General features: G+C 37.9%; 1 protein-coding gene across 29 annotated transcripts in view; it reads right to left on the bottom strand.

Annotated features, from left to right (window-relative positions):
- rbfox1 (RNA binding fox-1 homolog 1) overlaps positions 1-19,443 on the bottom strand; it is a 644,752-nt gene that overhangs the window by 138,203 nt on the left and 487,106 nt on the right. The window contains exon 1 of one of the 29 annotated variants that reach the window (XM_088613253.1): positions 16,104-16,554. The exons of 27 other annotated variants lie outside the window; for them this stretch is intronic. In XM_088613253.1, coding sequence (XP_088469379.1) covers positions 16,104-16,247 — 144 coding nt within the window. In that variant the 5' untranslated portion in view covers positions 16,248-16,554. Of the gene's footprint in view, positions 1-16,103; positions 16,555-19,443 lie in introns of those variants that run through there. One more of the 29 variants, XM_088613254.1, reaches the window with a different exon arrangement.

Genomic DNA, 19,443 nt, shown 5'->3' with positions numbered 1-19,443 from the left:
TAAAGCTCAAAACGGAGTGTCAGACACCTGCCTGTTTCATCTTTTTAGCTGCTGCCACTGAGCTATGTATACATACTGTACGAAGCACAGAAGCCAGAGATGGGGACCCCATGTTAGCAAACTGTTCACAGCACACCTCTGCTGCCAGCACAGGCCAGCAGGAAAGCACTGGAAGACAGAGGACTGCTCCATTCCCAGTGTAGTGCACTGCGGCTCAGGGTCTCGTACGGCATGCGCCCCAATCACCCTAAATCGGCCTCCATTTAATTCCACTTTTAACACCTCGCTCCTGAAACGCTCCTCGCTACATTACGATCCACACCTCAGGGACTTGCCCTGCTGGGAGAAAGGGAGAACACATGGTGCACTTCATTGGGATTCTGCATTTTCCTTCCTTCTTCTTCAGCAAAGCAAACTCGAAAGCTATGAATAAGATGGAGCTGGCTGAAGCCCAGCATGAGGTTACATGCAATATGTAGATAATGTGCAACGTCATTTGCATTGCAGACTCACAAATGTGTGTGATAACTTCCTTATCATCAGACCTTGGTGTAAAGAATGTTTCTTTACGTTTTTAAAAGACACAAATCCTTATACACTCACAATTTATGTTTCTTGTTGTCATGTAACATTAAGCTATGAAGCTCAATTTCTTGGTACAAATTCTCTCCTCACTTTAAATGTACAGCACAGTCTCTTCTAGGTTCAGACTGAAAGCAGTAATCTTCTCCATTTCCTACTAGATTACTGCTTAGTAAGGTGGTTGTCATTTCATTCCTTTCAGAGCTCCGTCATTCAGTCTGTTCAAAAGATAAACTTTTTAGAAACACAGCTGAAAGAAGTGGTAGTTCATGAAATAAAGTTTCAAGTGCCAGATACTTAATATTCAGTGTGCTTTCATTTATAGTCGCCCTGTATGTCATTTTCTGGTAAGGGGAGCATAAACACCTGCAGTTAAATCTGGTTTGAATTAATCTATTGTACACTGTAATTTTTAATTTAGGTTACTGAAAAGTCACCAAGGGTTAGAAATAAAATAGGAATGAACTGAGCAGCCTCTTCACAACCACTAAAAAAAACATCAGAAGAATGTCAGAAGACAGGAGACACTGTCCACTCCAACAACAACCCTGAGCTCACACTGGAGGTGCATTCATAACCAAATTACACTGTTGTGCTCTGCCACAATAGCTTATTCCAGCGTAATGAGCTTTATCAACTGCAAAATTATAGTTTAATATTTTATTTAAAATCAATAAAATATTTAATTTACTTAAATAATAAATTATTTAAATAAATAATTGTATTTCTTTATTTAAAAATAAATAAAAGAAACTGCACTATGAGAAGCAGTTAATAAAGAAATGAAAAAACGACTCCTATGGCTTTTAGTCATTCAGGTTACATAATCCGACGCCTAACACTACACGGTATTTGTTTTAAGCTTCAACACTGCGAACCAGCTGCTGTTGTGAGCTACAGCATGCAGGAAAAGTCACTATGCTACCGTCTTTTGTTATCCTGTACCTCTTCTTCGTCTGCTTTAGAATTCAATATTGCGTTGGGATATATGTAAACAAGAAAACAATGCCACAGCTGTCCAGACTGTCCTATACCTTTTGACAGAGCAGAGCACAATGACATATGCACGCACTCAAACAACCGGAGCCCTCTCACAAAAGAGAACTCTGCACCAGGCAAATGGTGTTTCATTTCAAAACCTCTCTGAAGCCAGCAGTGCTACTGAACATCAGCAGCACAACAGCTGGCATGTTTTTTTCTGCTTTTCTTTTTCTCCTACCCCCCCTTTCCATGCGTTGAATGAAATTGAAAGCCATCACCGTACAGTAGGTTCGCTCCATCTTCCTCTCATTCAGCCACCAACTCCAGACCTTGGTGCAATCAGTTCGATGAAATCTCGTGCCGTTTGCTCAGAAACGGACACGAGCGTCTCGTTTCACAGGCAAAACAACACTGGGATTGCAGCGAAAAGAATTGGTGTGGACAGATCGATGGATTACTTTTTAAAAACTTTTATAACATAACCTACTGTATATAGTTCAATCTCTAAGCAATGATTAAAATACAGTACAACAGATATCTAAAGCGTTCGTGGATCTTACATAATATGCTGAGAAATTTTTATCGTTTCTAATAAGCCCTACAAACATGAGTCCTGAGAGCTTTACCATGAGAGGTGAAAGGCACAAGCAGTGGTTTCCTAACCCCTCACCTGAAAAGGAGCACTGTGACATTCTATAAAACAGGTCTTTTGTTTACTGTGGATGTCAAGAATCCTCCATCCTCATTAGGACAGCATGAGTGGTACTGGATGCCATGAAGGAGAGTGTGTTTTAATGAGGTGCTTGTTATAATGATCCGGCAGGAAAGACGAAAAAAAAAGCAGAGATGTAATGCCGTGCGGGATCGAGCACTGAAGGCTCAAATACACTGTTGGGAAAGAAATTTCCTTTATTGGAAATGAAGGGGGAAGGGCCATATGAGATAAAATATACTGCAATGAAATTCTCATATTCTTAAATCACACACAGTATACTCAGACTTTCACGTAGTTTACTGTAAGTCAAATTTCGAGCGGTAAAAAAAATGGTAAAAGGTATGAGAGGTACCCTCTGTGGTGTGAATGGGGTGGGAGCCTGAAAAAAATGCTTCTCATGAACTACAATGCTATACAGTTGATTGAGGCAGCTGGCACTCAATGGCTGCCCAGGTAGATATTGAATAAAGTGGGTCCAGCATGCACACGAAGTGCTTTGAGGCCATATAGGCGTGATACAAATCCAGTTAACTACTACCACTAACACTGCTACTACTAATACAAAAAAACATAATGAGGTCCAAAATAAAATTAGGAACCGATCAAGAGAATCCAGACTTTCCAATGTGCTTTCCTCATTGATGACATAAAGGTACAGTAGTGAAGGGTTTTGAGTCTTGACTGTGGTGATCTGTCTTTACTAGAGAACAAGAAGACTGCTCTGGTTTCTGAGGTCCCGTGAGGTGCAGACCCAACTGTCCGTAGTATACCCAGAGAGCACTCAATGGAGCTCATTCCCCTCCTTTGTTGTAACAGCACAGAAAATCCTTCTTCAGCAAAACCAGGCACAGTAAAAATAATGGGGTTTAGCATTTCGATCTATTAACATACGGCAAGGCTGGTCTCTCTGAATGTCACTGTAAACAATTAAAATAAACAAACAAGAAAGTGGTAAATTCTGTTTGCACTGCTTCAGCGGGTGAGAATGCAGAACTTGGCATGGTTTTGTGTTTGGAGGGTAAAAGGACGCAGCAGAATCCAACACACTCGATTAATATGGGAATAGAGCTTCAGACAAATCCAGGCTTGAAAAGGTGAAGTCCAATGTGATTACAGTGCAGTCCTGTCCTTTCCAAAATTACGGTTACTTTTTTTAGGGGAAGAATACAAATATGAAAAAAACATGAGCTGAGTGTTTTATCTATATGTCATTTGTTTATAATGGAGAACCTCATGTAATACGCTCTCTCAGAGTGCATGAAATTAAAAACAACTATGTCTTCTATATAGGGGAAATTCTTGTTAATTCTGTAACTAATATCTAGCAAATAATGACACAAAAATATCCAGTGTGGTTAGCATTGCTATTCAGCGCTCCAAGGACTACTCAAACCCAGGTTTTAGATGTGTTACGTCCATTAACTGTAATAATTATATCTCTGGAAACCGAAAGCACTAAATTTATTGAGGTGGGTAATTTTCTGATAAAGCAGTTCATTAAATTACCTATAAAAGGAGACTGCTGTAAATATGCAGAGCTCACTGATTTTCTACCAAAGGATGATTCCATTTATTTTTTCCTCTCTATGTGTCTTGGATATTCTATAATATACTATACATTCCAGTTTATAAACACAGCCATGGAGAGCACCCATGCAGAGATTGCTAACATGAACATCCTACAGAAACACACAGAGATAGAGCAACTAACATATTTCTAAATGCTGAGAAACAACAGTACTGTCTTAAACATTCACTTAATTTATTTTGTCAAACCTAGTATGAAGTCATGAAACAATAGCCCCTTTTCCCAGCTGTTGTGGACTTTAAAAAGTAGTCTTTTTTTTAGCTTGTTGATGTGTGCAGAGATGTAAATAATTGAGAAGGTGACAGAGCAAATCATTACAGAACAACAAAAGTAAATATATAATCAGGTTTATCTGTTTATCCATAAAACAAATTCAAGTAACTTCTCAAATTAAGAAGAGAACAGAGAGTAGAGTAGAGGAGTCTATTGCCATGTGTACATGTGCATTTGAATTCTTATTTGCGCTGATCTCTCTGGACATACAGTACACAGTACAGCAGACAACACCACCCAATGTAGACAGTACACTACAAGCATAATAAATAATAACAACAGGAATAATAAATATGTTGTGGGACAATAAATATCTAGTAGTGAGAACCCTGGTAGACCATGCAAAAAGTCCATAGTGCAGACATCCATTGAATCTGAGGCACTGCAGTTAGCTGTTGAGGATGCGTACTGCTGTTATTTTCTAGGTTTTGAGGCTAACAAAATTGAAATGGGCATATCCTGAACCCTCAGAAACAATTGCATGTCTCAAGGACTAAAGTTTAAAATTCTCCCTATGCAGCACCAACCAACATTTAATGATTGCAGCTAGCTCCTTTTCTACTTGAACAGTTTTTAATTTCAGAACTCTGAGTGGCCCTGATTACACGGGAAATGATCTAGAACTGGTGTTTCTCCTGTCCTATATGTGTTTGCAGATGGTCCATTTCAACAGTTCTGATTAGAAAGGAACATGAGACTACACGGGGAGCATCCCAGAACACTTTTTTGGTCTCTCCCCTTCTAACTGGTTAAGGTGTCTGGCATATTACTGACACCTGATGCTCATTCTACTATGTACAGTATAATAATGTTAGATCACTTCCTATTTTTTAAATTAACATACCTATAGATTTATATTTATATACTACAGCGTATACAGTTCCTGTATTCACTTTTTAAGGACGTTATTAAATTAGCATTGACATTAATTTGACATTTTTATACAAAAACCTAAACCAAGGAATCAAAAAATTACATTAATACACACGTCATATCACAATCATGAATCCCATAGATGATTGTAGAGCTACAGTATAGTAGTGTTTGTAGACTCAATGTGTGACTTGTTGGAAGCAGGGGAGTTTATAGTTCGGATGGCTAAAAATTGTGGAGTTCTTTATAGTAACACAACTGTCTACATACAGTATGTAATAGTAGTTCCCAAAAGAGTTACCTGATTCTGAGAGCAGGCATATTCATCAGCACAGATAATGATTATTCACCAAAATGTCTCTTTTAACACCTAGACCTTACTCAGGGATGGGTAGATACATCTGTTACAACCAATGGGAAATAATATGTTTAATTATATGACCAAGCCTCCAAAACATGTAACAGTCTAAGAAATAATATTAATTCCAAGCTACAGTACAAGCCTCAGATGTTCTTCAATGACAATGTCAAATATGTTAAAAGAAATTATTAAGAAAAACAAAACAAACATTTCTATATTTCTGAGCAAATGTATTTTAAAAAATGGTTTTGGAGCTACGAACACAAATAAATACAAGAAACAAAACATGCTCTTGTTTACGAAACAGCGATGCTTGGTGAATGCAAAACCAAGACCTGCCCGAGTTCTGTCCTCTAAGCGTGTCGGGCCTCATCCCAAAAATGTCACTCCCCACTGTTTTTTTCACATGAGAAGATATCCCTATCCTGGACATAACAGTGTTCCAGGAGATTCCAACTCAAACTTTGGCAAAGTAGGTACAGGTATCTAGTCTCAGGCTTTTCTGTCTGAAACAAATCAATCCAGTGTCATTCTTTCCAAAGTTATTGATTCATCATTAACGAGAGCTATCTTTATTCCCTTAGCAACTGTGTCCAAATACCAAGACACAATCTTGAAAGTGGCAGGTGAAATCCCATGATTCCACAGCTGGTCTATGACTGACTATTTAGTGGAAGAGACGGACAATCACATTCTGTGTTTCACTGCTTACTTGAGCTAAAAGGAAAATAAATTATACTGAGCGATGGGGAAATTACAAACAAGAGAGCTGCAGCATCACCCGTGCCCAGTAAACCATTCCTGTATTCACACAACAAAAAACAGTGTCTCTCAACAAGCACCTTTACACTCTCAATACAGCTTTTCAATTTGGTGCTGTCTGGTTAGGGCTTGCTTTTAATACTGAAATATTAAAATTATAACTATACTACTACTACGAATAAATAAATAAAAATGATCATAAGGTTGCTAAATATCTGCCTCCTGCCTGTGGAAATATCGAGTTGTCAGGCATTTGGATGCACACAACAAAAATATCGAGCTGAAGAGCGACACTGATTTTAATAAGGCCCTTGAAAAGTCCAATTATCTAATAACAGTAGAAAAATAAACGTCATTTTAAATGGAAGGGTAAGATGGAGTTAATCATTTAAAACGGGTTGATTTCCTCTGTCATCACAATTCAAGATGAATGTTGCCCCCTGAAGTTTTTCCTTCAAATATTTTTTAAGCCACGGTATGGCAAAATTAATTTAATATCCACATTCAAAAACTAAGTCAAGGCGAATTACGTGTTGGCTGTTTTGTTCAATTTGTGAAATAAAAATGTTTAATACAGTCAGTACTCCTTTATCCCAACGGCATTACGTTTTGACTGAATACATATTACTGTATGAGGACATCTATTAATGTTTCTGCATATTTATTTCTGTACTGTACATGCGAGTCACAGCACCACTTCAGAGGAAAAAGTATAAAAATTAACTGAGACGAAACAGCACATTCAGCTCTTCATTTATTCCTCATCAGAAAGGAGAACATTCTTTCCACATATTAGGAGAGGCTGGAATCTAGTTTGTTGTCCCTAAAATTCCACCACTTGAAAATAAATGCAGCAAGGCTGAGCTTTTTTTTTTTTGTTCATTTCTGCCTTTTGATTTATGAAGACAGCAGGCACTGCATTAAGCAAAACTGCTTAGAGTGCTGGGACCAATCGTGAGATTCCTTTATTAACAGAACCGGGCCCCACCAGCGAACAAAAGCAGTGGTGCAGATGTGTATAAATCATTAATACTGTGATGTGCAAAGGCTGAATTTGCTGCGTTAGCTTGAAAAGCCGACCCCGCACTACAGGGATTTCAGCCCTGGAATTGGCTGCTGTGAAGTGTACTCCATCATTCACGATGCCTGACGCTTTGTTCTCTCTCTCTGTTGCTCTGTATTTCCCTCTGCCTTTGCTCGGTTCTGCAATGCCGGTTTTTACAGAAAGCAAAACAGAAAGCGACCATAAAAAAATGCATGCTTACACAAATATCCTTACAGACCTTCACTTGTCCTGTTTCCCAAAACCAGGAGAATTTACGTATGTATGATTTTAGTCCACCGCAAAACAGGAATTTGCCTAATTTTCCAGCACATCCAACATTTGCGCCTTTCTTAAGATCGGGTTAATAAGGAAAATACATTTCATGCTTAGGAATAATAATACAACTCAAATATCATCTTATAAACAAATATGGGATTTACGTTTAATCTTTTCTAACATACTACAATACAGAAAGATCCCAGAATAAATGAAAAACCATGACATGCGATACAGACCAATCATTTCTAAAATAAATCAAGTCAAAAGTCACAATATCACTAAATACCTGACAGTAATCAATATATGCCTTTAAACATAACTATTTTCACATAGTTAACAAAAAACTGTAGAAAAAATGAACTTGAAATAACTACAGCTTGAAATCGAAATAATTGATTTATCTATGAAACACATTTCCCAAAAAATATCCATTTTACTTTAATGTGGGGAATATTGTGCTTCAAGGGAAAGAACACGGTATCTAATGTAAGGTTTTGGCTTAAAGAGACTGAAATAGTTTGACATAAGCTGCACGTCACAGACGCTAACGAATCTAAAATAAAGTCACCAACAGGATGTCAGAATACTTACAACCAAGTAGGCCCAAGGTCTGATGCCAAAAGAAGTACTCTAGTCAGGAATTCCACAGGCAGCTTTTGTTCCTAAAGACCTCTCAGAACCTTTAATATGCTATTTAAAATATCTAAGAGTTATTATAGGAATCAACGGTCAAGAAAAAGAGAAGCATAGCAGCAGAAATTTAAGCAGCCTTTCGGTAACATAAGGATTATAAAAATGAGCCTACAAATGCACGCAGAAGTCACTCCACATTACATGATAATGACATTCCCAACTGAAGTAAATGAAGCCCCCACAGTGCTTTGCTGTCAGCTTTGAAAGTATCTAACTCTGTTTTCCTACATGAAAGAAACGACCTCTTTTTCTCTTGCTGCCACACAGCATTAATTGAGCTACGCAGCCATGTTACGACCTAGCAGCACAAATTGCAGATCAGGGCAAATCGAAGCTTAGGTAAACTGCAACCGACAGTCAGACCACCCGCTATGATCTTTTCCTTCCTTTTCTTTTTTTTTTGACCACTTATTTACCCTTTTTCAGTTAATGTGCAATAGAGATTTAATGTGCACCAATCAACCTACAGAAAAGGCTCCATTACTTTTGTAAATGCAATTACAAAATATACAAATTTATACAAAAATCTGTTATTTCCCATTTTCCTTTTCTTAAACAGATCAAATATTCATTTAAGACCTTTTCCACTAGTTAAGAAATGGAGGTAAAAAAATAACTCATGCACAACCCTTTTATACAGTATAAGTTCCAAACTCAGCCCTGAAGATGCTCACAAAGGCCTCAGCTGTCCCTGTTTCTCAGCTGTTCGTATTGATTCAAAAAGGCAGGATATTTTATGAGAACTTTTGTCCAGCTTTTGCGCAGGGAGTGAGAGAGAGAATATGACAGGCGAATGTACCCAGTGGTATGTGTTTTAATGAGAGGGTGGGCATCCACAGTGCAAGGAATAGGACATTCTGCTCCCACTACATACTGTACTGTATAAACAGCCTTTATACAGTACATAGATGACAGTATCAACAAGACCCAAATGAAGTGTACAAAGACTAACAATACATAAGTCAACAGGACAATTTAGAAAACTGCAAATTCCTCCAGTTATCTTAAGCAGATTTATTTTCTTTAAACATTTGGAAGAATTTACTGCCTATGCACTGCACTTCCTCTCTGGTGTTCACCTCTAAGCTCGTGCAGTGCCTGTTATCTTGGGGCAAACCCATCTCCTTCCTTCCTTTAGGCCAGCTGGGGATCAGCACATCACCCTAACCCGGATGGGGACAAGCGAGCAGTATCTTCTCTTCTGTATCTGTGCCCCTCCACATTTCACTGACAAATATGGGGTCTGCATTTGTTGTCAGCTCAGGAAGCAAAAGAAAAGACTTGAGGATCAGAGAGCTCGGAGATCTCTCCTCACGGTGAAGCTCTGCAGTAGCAAACATGGGGCTACAGCCACCTTGGTGTGGTGTGGACATTAAGTATGCTATTTTTCTCTAATTAAATTCACTAGACTGCTACCTTGACAGGGGAGGAGGGGAAGGGATATGTAAAGTAAGTCAATAGCTCTGGGTTGCGTTCAGTCAGCAGTAAATGAGTGATGCTGGGAGAGAATTGACAGAACACCTCAGGAGAGTCCAAATTAAACACTTGAATCTAAAACTGATGGCAAGACAATCTATTTAGAATCCTGAGGAATGACTGTGAATCTTTTGGGGAACAATTCAGAACAATTCAGAAGTGCTTCAGCCTGCTTCTTTGTCTCCAGCACTCATAGTTCTATTTTTCACTAATTTACAGAGTTCAGACAGAACTCAAAAAGGCAAAAAAAAAACAAAAACAAAAAGGTATGAGAATTACTGCAACATCAACACCTCTTATTTATATCATGTTATGAAATCAGAAATAAAAATGCAGTCAGTCTTTGTGGTAGAGTTACCAGCTAATACCTCCTCTACTTTAAAACCTTTGTGCAATACTGATATCAAAACTGTTTATTTGGATAGCTCAATGGTTTTGATCTACCTGTACCAGACACAATGAAAGGTGATCTGCACAAGCCCAGAACTCACAGTGGTGTTATTTTTCACGTTCTTTTTGCACATGGAAAAACCCATCCAGCTGAAATGACCCCATCAGACAGTAAGGTATTGTGCTTAAATAAGTAACTGCTGATCTGCCTTTCCCCCTCAGAGGACTCTGATGTTCGTTAGTTTTGGTTTGTTGAACTCTAAAGCTCAAAACACATCGCCCCCCCCAAGTCTCTCAGCTGCTGGACAATTACTCAGAACCAGCTGTAAGACAAACAGATGGTGAGTGAGCATTAGTAATGTGGACCTTTTTGTAAGTCATGCAAGCAAAGCAATGGTTGATTGTTCTCATATAAAAACAGCCCACTGAGAAGCAAGACTGGGCAGTATCAATTGGTAAGCAACATATACAGTACTTCAGTTACTTCCTTGTGGTGAAAAAAACAGGTGGACTTTTCTTAATGTGAAGAAAAAATATAAGGCGGTCTAAATTTTATTCACTCGGAATATCTTCATTTTAGAATTGCAGGGTAAAACAACATTTAAATGTTCTAATTTCTGATAAACAGCACTATAACCTTGCTCTACGGTGATTGAAACAGCAAAGTCGAGTCAAACCCTGGCTGTCTTTATTGGTTGACTTTGTGAATAAACATCACAACAAGGTCTAAAAAGAGCCCTGATCTCTAATTGAAACCCAGCAAGAGGTAACAGAACTGCACCTGAGCCGAGTGAGGAATAGCTTCTTTTGGGAGCTATCAGCCTCTCGATCCAACGCTCCAGTCAACAACGAAAAAAAGAGCCGGCACTATCAACATGAGCATGTTCTACTTACACACACACCTACACACACACGTGCCCACAGACACAGAGGCGGTGCAGATGGTACAATATTTAGAGGGCCTGTCTCCGCCTTCTATTCCACACCACCTAAACACGCCAGGGAGGTTACAGCCTGAAACACTGCAAGCATCAAGAATGGCAAAATGAAAAGCAAAATAATACTTGAGGCTGGTCGTACTTCAGTTTGGTTTCTCCATTATAACTGTCTTAAAATAACCCATTATTAATGATGCTCTAAAACTAATTAAATAGCCTAAATCTTAGTATGAGGGTCAGTGGATTGGTTCAGGCTATGGTTAGTGCTGTTACTAGCATGCAGATGATCTGTAGTGGAGGTTGGTTATCATCACAGTTAATACTTTATTATTAATACTTTATTAATATGTTCCATTCTGAAAATGAATTCAAGTGGTACTTGTAACCCCTAGTCTAAAGTATTACCTATTGGTTTAAGTGCATGCTGCTTTACAATTATTTAGGCCAGAAGAAAGAAAATACTTCAGAGCTTTTCAAGTCCTTATGGATAACTATAACAGTCCTGATAAGATTAAATAACATGTGACTTTGATGTGCACTTTGCTGAAAAGGACAATTTTTCACATGAAAGTTGCAAAGCATTTTTTTAGGAAGTGGAAATGCTACTAAATTAATTTAAAAAATGCATTACAAAGAATATGAGAAAGACTGATTATTTATAACAGAAATGTAGGGAAGCAGTCCAAAGAGTTGGATATTTACCCATTATTCAGATGTACTGTATATTTTAGTTACAGCTATAGCACTGACAATATCAACCTGAAACCTGAAGGATTAAGTTAAAAAGACAAATATACAGATACATCAAAACTCCAAATTTAACACTGAAAAGAATGAATATTCATTTCAACAGGTGCAACCCTATGAGTCAATCTGTCTTTATTCACTAACGAAGTTTGTTAGCAAAAGGCCCAAGGACAGTCAATAAGGTTCGGTTCTCAGCTCTCACCTATTAAAGATAATTTTAAAAATCATTACCACCTCAATGCTGCACAGTAAGCCATAGATGAGTTTAAATACTGTTGCTTAATACATGAGCCTTCCACAAAATATGTTGAATTTTAATGACAATGTACATTGTTTAATAAATGTGAAAGCAATGCAATAAATTACAATAGATACACAATCTTTATTGAATAGAAACAATAAATTGTTAATTGGTGACTCAAATTTGTTCGAGGTTCTTAAAAAAATAATATTGAATATTAGTATTGCCACTTCATAAATAAACCTTCTGACAATAATCTCAGGAGGGTTACAATTAAAAACAAAATCGTGATAATGATGATTATGATGGAATACATTTAGTATTTAAAACAGACCAGACTAAAAGCTGACATATTGCTATTAGTGCACACTGATTTAGACTGACAAACAGAAAGGAAGCAAACACAGACCCGCTTCTTCCTTCAGAGTTCAACGCCCACAACAAAGTCTTTACTACACATTTCACAGAGCAGGACAGACAACCCTGGTCATAGGTCCAAACCGCACCCCGCTGAAATACAGCAAGATTTCCAAGAGTCCAAATCATGCTGCCCAGCAAAACAGGACACATGTTCCGGGAAAAACATTAAGAAATGATTTTGGGAGGGGTCAGTCAGTAAAGCAGATGAACCTAAGGAGACCAAGTCAAATTTGCACAGCGTATCACCCAAAGTGATGGGCCATATATTTGCCAGTCGTGATTGATTAGAATGCTTTTTCTAAACTTATGGCATTAATTATGTGAAGATTAGCGATACAGTAAACTGCGTATCGAAAACACTTCAGTGATTATGTGATAGCTCATGCTGTGAGGATGGCTAGATAAATAGCCATGCAGGTAGGATGACGAATAGACACCTAAGAACGGATATACACTAGGTGTGCACAGGCAGACAGCATTTTAACATCAATTAGTACAACATCAGATGTAACTAAATGACCATTTCCTAATAGCAGAAGACGCACAGGCTATTTTCAAGAGATATACCATTTTAAACTTCATTCACAACATGCACTGTACAGTATATGGCATTATATTTTTATGGAACCTTTTATATGCTGTAGCTATCACTGTTTAAAGAATTCCCAGTTCTTCATTAAGATTTCAACAAAAATAATGAAACCTACTGCTGTAAGAAATAAAAAAAAAGATTATATCTGAAGGTTTTATATTAAAATGTGTGTAATTTGAACAGGATCAAAATCAAATACTTGAACGACAATAGAGTATTCAACATTTTGTCTATAACAATCTTTTCTATTTATTTTAAAAGTTAATTATGTTGGTACTGTACATCTCGGTAACAAACCTGAATTTCAAATGAAGATACATTCAGTAAAGAAAGAAAACAAAGTCTTCCAATATTATTTTTTAGCTCTAAAATACCTCAAAGCAAATCCTGTTTTTATTTTGGAGGAAAAAACAAATGCAAAGCCGTGGTACTTAGAGAATGAGTTCCTACAAGTGTCTCGAAAGATGAGATCTTGACAAACAGACTGGCAGCTCTCTTTTATTTTAGATTAAATGAACTTGTAAGGTAAAGCTGGACATGACACACGGAAGCTTGCAGAGGAAAGAATTAAATCAAGTTCTACCTGCTACTATGAATAATTGAATCGCATGAATCAAACAATTGTTGGCACCACAATGGAGCAGTCCTGCCAGGCTTCTGGTAAATGGTAAATTAGAACAAGCCAAGCAGCAACATTAATCACACTGTGTGCTGAAGCTTCTAGGGCACAACGACGCACCGTTTAATGGTACCCAAAAAAAAAGAAACATTTTTAAAAACAATAGAAAATTCTCAATAAAAAAAGGTGACCTTGGAAAAGTCAAATAAGGCCAAGAAGTATTCCATTATTTCCGTTTCTGCCACCGATGTACTGTAGCATAAAAAGACTACAGCTCATAAAAATCTACAGCTACTGTATGCATCGTGAGAAGGCGTGAGGCCATCAGCAGCAACATTTTGCTCCTTCTTTTCCCTTTCTGTTAAGTGAAAGTACAGTTTTTGGTTGTACCTCCACCCAGAGCTTGTCCACACTGAAGAGTTTTAAATTGGCAGAGGGGGTTGTATGGGTTATGGTGAAAGAAGCAAAGCAACACATCTCTGCGAAAAAAAGGGATGGTTTACCTTGGCTCTTTCAAGCGGACGTGCGTTAGACTCTCTGTTCAGCATCTCCATGAACATTTATAAAGAATTTGCAGGGGAGTTATCACTCTAAAGGATTTGCTTATTTGCTAACAGCTGTATGTACTGCATATGTAGCCCATTTACGACACACCTCTTAAGGAGTAGGGAAGGAAATTTCCTGTGTCTTCTTAGCAACGTTGATTGGAATATTAGTCAGAAACCTATTAGATGGAATGACTATGACCCTTTCTCATCCATTAGGAACCATTTCACCTCTAATTCCAAGTCGATTTCCTGTGAAGCTTTTTTCATGAAATGACTTTTCTATCAGTCTTTGAGTGGCACCTCCATGTCAACTGTACACTGCCTCACGAGGACCAAAATTACGCACTTGTGTGCACAGCATATTATACCCCTATCATATACCACTTGTGCAGCGTTAGATTGATTTAAAAACGAAATGATCTGATTTTAATCGGTTATATACAACTGGAGTATAGGTTATTAATTGGAATTCAAGTAAGTACCACCAGCTAGGAAAAATGAAAATGGTATCCGTTTCTAGCACAGGTAAAACACGCTGGTACTTTATATCCATATCAATTTTTAAGACAGAATTTGCATTTTGAAATAAAAAAAGATCACTTCCCAAGTTTTCACGAGGGCAATTTTAAAATCCATATTAATCTAGTCAGGGAACACTGAATCTGAAAATGGATAGATTACAGCCTATGGATAGATTAGAGCACACACTATGCTGCTATACTGTACATATACTGTATGGCTTTTTTTAGCTCTACCTTAACATAGCAAAACATATCCAAAACAACATTAAAAGTAACAATGAAGTGTCTATATGCATGCATATAAAATATAGCTAGTCTTTATATACAGAGAAAAATATATGTGTTTCTTACTGGAGCATTTGCAATTAAATTAACATGTAATGCAATTTAGGATGGATAAGATAAAGGTCAGAGGTCTTACAGAAGGTTAATGATTGCTCAGTGTGACAGAATAGAAGAAAATGAGATCACCATTCATAGAGTAAAAACAGTCCAGCCTTGCCCAAAGTTACATTGGCTTTAATCATTTCCATTAGAGTTTCAATCACCACATTAAAACTAATTTCACATGTACAAAATGATTCAGACAAAACTTACTGTATATATATATAATTATATTACCTTTAAGAAAGTGTCATCAAAAAGACACCATGCTTGGGACTTTATTGCTCTGTCTCCGACAAATACTGTACTTAACATCTCATATTTCAAAACACATTTACAGAAAAAAAAACACTGCAAGGAAAATATATCGCTGAAGGATATCACCTAACAGGGATTAATATATATATATACACTGTCTATATTCCACCTAGATCAGCAAATACACCTTAACTGGTTCCAATGCTAACAATCTACAACTCTTTAGTCTACATTATTTACTGCATTTTTTCACAGAACGACTGCCAGCATAAATGCAAAACAGATGCACCATATCACCCACAGAATACACTCACCATTTCTTTGTAACTTAATTTTAAAATGAATAACAAAATGCAGCACATTACTCAAATTAAAGGACAATTACACTAAATCTCAAGGGTAGACTCACCAAATTCCAGTTAAACAAACTCCAAAACAATTGAACAATTATAATTTAAAAAAATTCTGGCAGCAGCACAGCTGCAGTCAATAATTTAACAAGTTTGGCTGCTTCTGTTGCTGCATATTTCATAATGCGTCACTTTTTAAAAAACTGTTGTGTAGTGGCTACAAAAGGCAGCCTTCTACATTGGCTAAGGAATCGACTACGTACATCTATAGGCTAACCTCACGATAAGAGTTGGAACTTGAAAGGAGCACGACACTCATTCCCAAACACAAAAGAAACAGAAAAGCAGGGAAATCCTCTTTCATGGGTTTAACTGTAGCATCTCAAATACAAAGCACAGGCACCTACAGTTTTTATAGAATAACAGAAGCATTTCTCACAGTGCAGAAAATAGAGAGGTGCACTTACCTGCTGTAAGTACATGAAAGTCAAGGCACAGGAAAGCTGAGGACACATGCCCACGTTGGGCAGTGCGACGCACGTTGCACCCGTAAGAGGATGCTGCATTGTGCTTCTCTGAAGTCTACGTAGAACAAGTGAAGGGGCTTGCATGCACACACGCTTGTCCTGTCTTGTCAGCTGAGTTTCACTGCTTGTTGGAGTTGCTTGTCGAGCTGGCAGCAGCTAAGGTTTCGAAGCAGAACGGGAACGTGTGTGTGTGTGTGTGTGTGTGCCTCAGCGCGTGCGTCTGTAGGCTCGTGTATATATGTATGCGTGTGTGTGTGTGTGTGTGAGAGAGTGTCTGTGTAAACCTTAGAAAGCTCACTTCGCCAGCTCAGTCAAGGCCCCCCAGCAGGTTCAAGAGATTGCAAATGGAACATTGAGAGAAGAGAGAGCCTGCAGCCTACCGATGGGTGTATGCAACTTCCCTGACAGTTCAAGGCTCAGGCAATGCAGTGAGCAGTTAGCTGCTGACTAGTGGAGAGAGACTGCCTCCTCTCCTTTGCTGGGGCTTCACTCGACTGGTGCTGATGCTGTACGGCTTCTCATTTGTCAAATGGGTCCTAGGGCAGAGTCTTTTCCATTCACCGAAATTCAGATACCGCATTTCTGAATTCCCCGGGGAGGGGGAGGAGGGGAGGGCAGCACTGAATCACAAATAGCTGTTGAGATTTTTGGGAAACTAATGCCATTGTCCAGTTGGAATTGAATTGCCCTTTTGATATAATCATTCAGATACCTCCCTCTTATGACCTGACATAGGGAAGAAAAAAAAAAAGGGAAATGGATTGTCTCAAAAACAAATAAGAGAAGACCGGATTGGCAACTCATTATGAATTATAATTTCTTAATTGCGTGCAAATCTAAATTTAAAAAACGACATTGCACTGTGAAGTTTTTAAAATAAAAAAGGGATTTTTTTTTTATTAAAGTGCAACAAATACTTAGGATTATTTTTTGCAGTGCTGCTCTTGGGATGAATGTTTTGAGGGGCTTTGAATGATAACAATAAAATACAAGGAATCCACAGACAAAAACGGCAGCAGCGTTAAATGGAGCTATACAAGCTATACAACCTCAACACCCAATCAACATACTTCTCCCCCTCCCCTATTGTTTCAAGATTTCCATCTAAAAACACTCTCAAAATGCAGTGACCTCCTGCCAAATCAGCAATCAGTCCTAATACCTCACAGTGGTGCACATGGAAATTGTGCATTTATTTATTTTTCAAGAAAGTCTTTTAACTAATAGATCCCCTTGACTCAAAATAAAATGAAATGAAAAACAGTGAGAAATTACTGCAATTGTAAGTAAATAACCTGTGATTAAATGCATTAAAAATTTATTTACTTACAAAGGGCTTGCTTGGCAGACAGGAGTCGAACGTTCCTCACAGAAATGGAATTGTAACAAAGATACCAACCCACTATGAGATCTCCTGGCAATTGTCTCTTCTAAAAGATCGGCACACGCACACAACATCAAGCAAATTATTTTTGAAGAAAGGCATCAATTATTAATTCCTTACAAGGAAGGTCTGCTCTGAAAACGTCAGTTAAGCTAAAAGAAAAATACCTTTAAGAAGACAACTTAGCTATTCTCCTAGGGTAGCTGCTGCTTCCAAAAAGACCATTTCCCTGAACTGGGGAGAGTCTTAAAGTAAATAATTTATTGAATTACAACAAAGGGGTGTACTCCGAAGCTCATTCAGGAAATCTCTCTCAAGCTGCAATACAAATTCCTGTAACCCTTTCTTTAACCTTTTTAGCCCGGAAACTCCACAAAGACACATTAAAAGAGATCAAACAAATTATTTCACCAGCAAAAGAATGAATATTTCATTTGGATACAAAGAAGGTCTAACCGACAAGGGCGAAATGTTGTTTTGCTGTTTTATAGCAGAGAAAGACAGGAAGAATCGCGTCTATTTTTTTGTGCTTTTTTGGGGAATTCTAAATATTTCTGTGGCTACAAATTTGTAAACGACTTACAAAAAGGTAGCCGCTGGACTAAAGAATAACAATAATGGATGTGAATCCTCACCATCAACACAATAACACCAACAACAATACTAATAATGTCATTGTCATCATGAATTCGACAGAGAATCACGATCCTCAGTACTGTATATTTTACATCTGAAAAATGTGGGTCACACTTTAATTTAGGTAATATGTCCTACCTCTATAAACAATCTTATAAAATATGATCAATTATGCTATGAGAAATTAATTGACATAATCTTCCTCAATCATTTTAAACAGAATACCGACTGGAACTTCAGTGTTTCTCCAGCTAAGTTTCCTTATTTTCCCTAAGATGTGGGTGCCAGTGTGGAAGCAGTCCCTAAGCACAGAGCTCACACCATTACATGTACCGGCGGCCCGGCTGCAAAGAACAGTAGTCCTGCTCCTGACGCAATCTCGGGATTATACAGTTAATGACCTTGAAGATAATTGCCACTGTAGCAGTTTGAAGAAATCCACAAATGTTTTCGCTTAATAAGGAGCAGTGGAAAAAAAAAAAAGGGAAGCTGTACAGTTTTATAATTAAGAATTTTCTCAAATACTAACAACCATCACACCCCTTTTAATGGCCACAAAAGCGTTGGTATAAAAAGAGGCAAATGTGCACAGGAAGAATAATTGGATGCCTTTAAAGGGACTCTTCTTTGTCACTCTGCCTTCCTCAGGTGACAGCCAATCACCCCTCTGCTATTTGCTCGTCACGAAAATCCCCACTTCCATTTTAAGATTTTTTTTCTTATGAAACTGCTTTTCTTTTCTAGTTCTTTTCAAAAAGATCAAGACATTATGAAGGCCTACACTCACCCTAGGGCAAAAGAGAATTGCTAATTTTCTCTGTCTATTAAGTACAGTGTTATTTCCATTGACTCTTCCAATATTTCGCAGCGCAAGTCCATGGGGACTTTTCTTAAGTTAACCCTTACTGTGGCCAGAGAAGTTGTTATATAAAAAAAAAAATTCTAAGCAACAATCTCAGATTTAAAAAAAACACAGAACCTTCATGCGCGAGTTCTGTGACTTAATAAAATAAGAAATATGTGTGTGAGAAACAAACAGTAGTGTAACCGTGCCCTAAGAAGACACACATTTTTATTCCTAAACAAAGAAGAAGTGCGTCTGTATTAAGTATAATTCAAAAGTGCTTTGTATGTCTGGGGCTGTGCAGCCTCCCCAGACTTGCATATGTGTTACCCAGGGCAGACATCTCTTACACAGCTGCAAGCAGAGAGCGATCCAACAGCTCTGCCCTCAACACTCTTCCCATGTGTTCAATCCAG

The sequence above is a fragment of the Lepisosteus platostomus genome, chromosome 19 (assembly GCF_059453375.1).
Source record: "Lepisosteus platostomus isolate fLepPlt1 chromosome 19, fLepPlt1.hap1, whole genome shotgun sequence".
Lineage (NCBI taxonomy): Eukaryota > Metazoa > Chordata > Actinopteri > Semionotiformes > Lepisosteidae > Lepisosteus > Lepisosteus platostomus.
The sequence above is the reverse complement of the archived record's forward strand: the minus strand, read 5'-3'. Positions and strand labels throughout refer to the sequence as shown.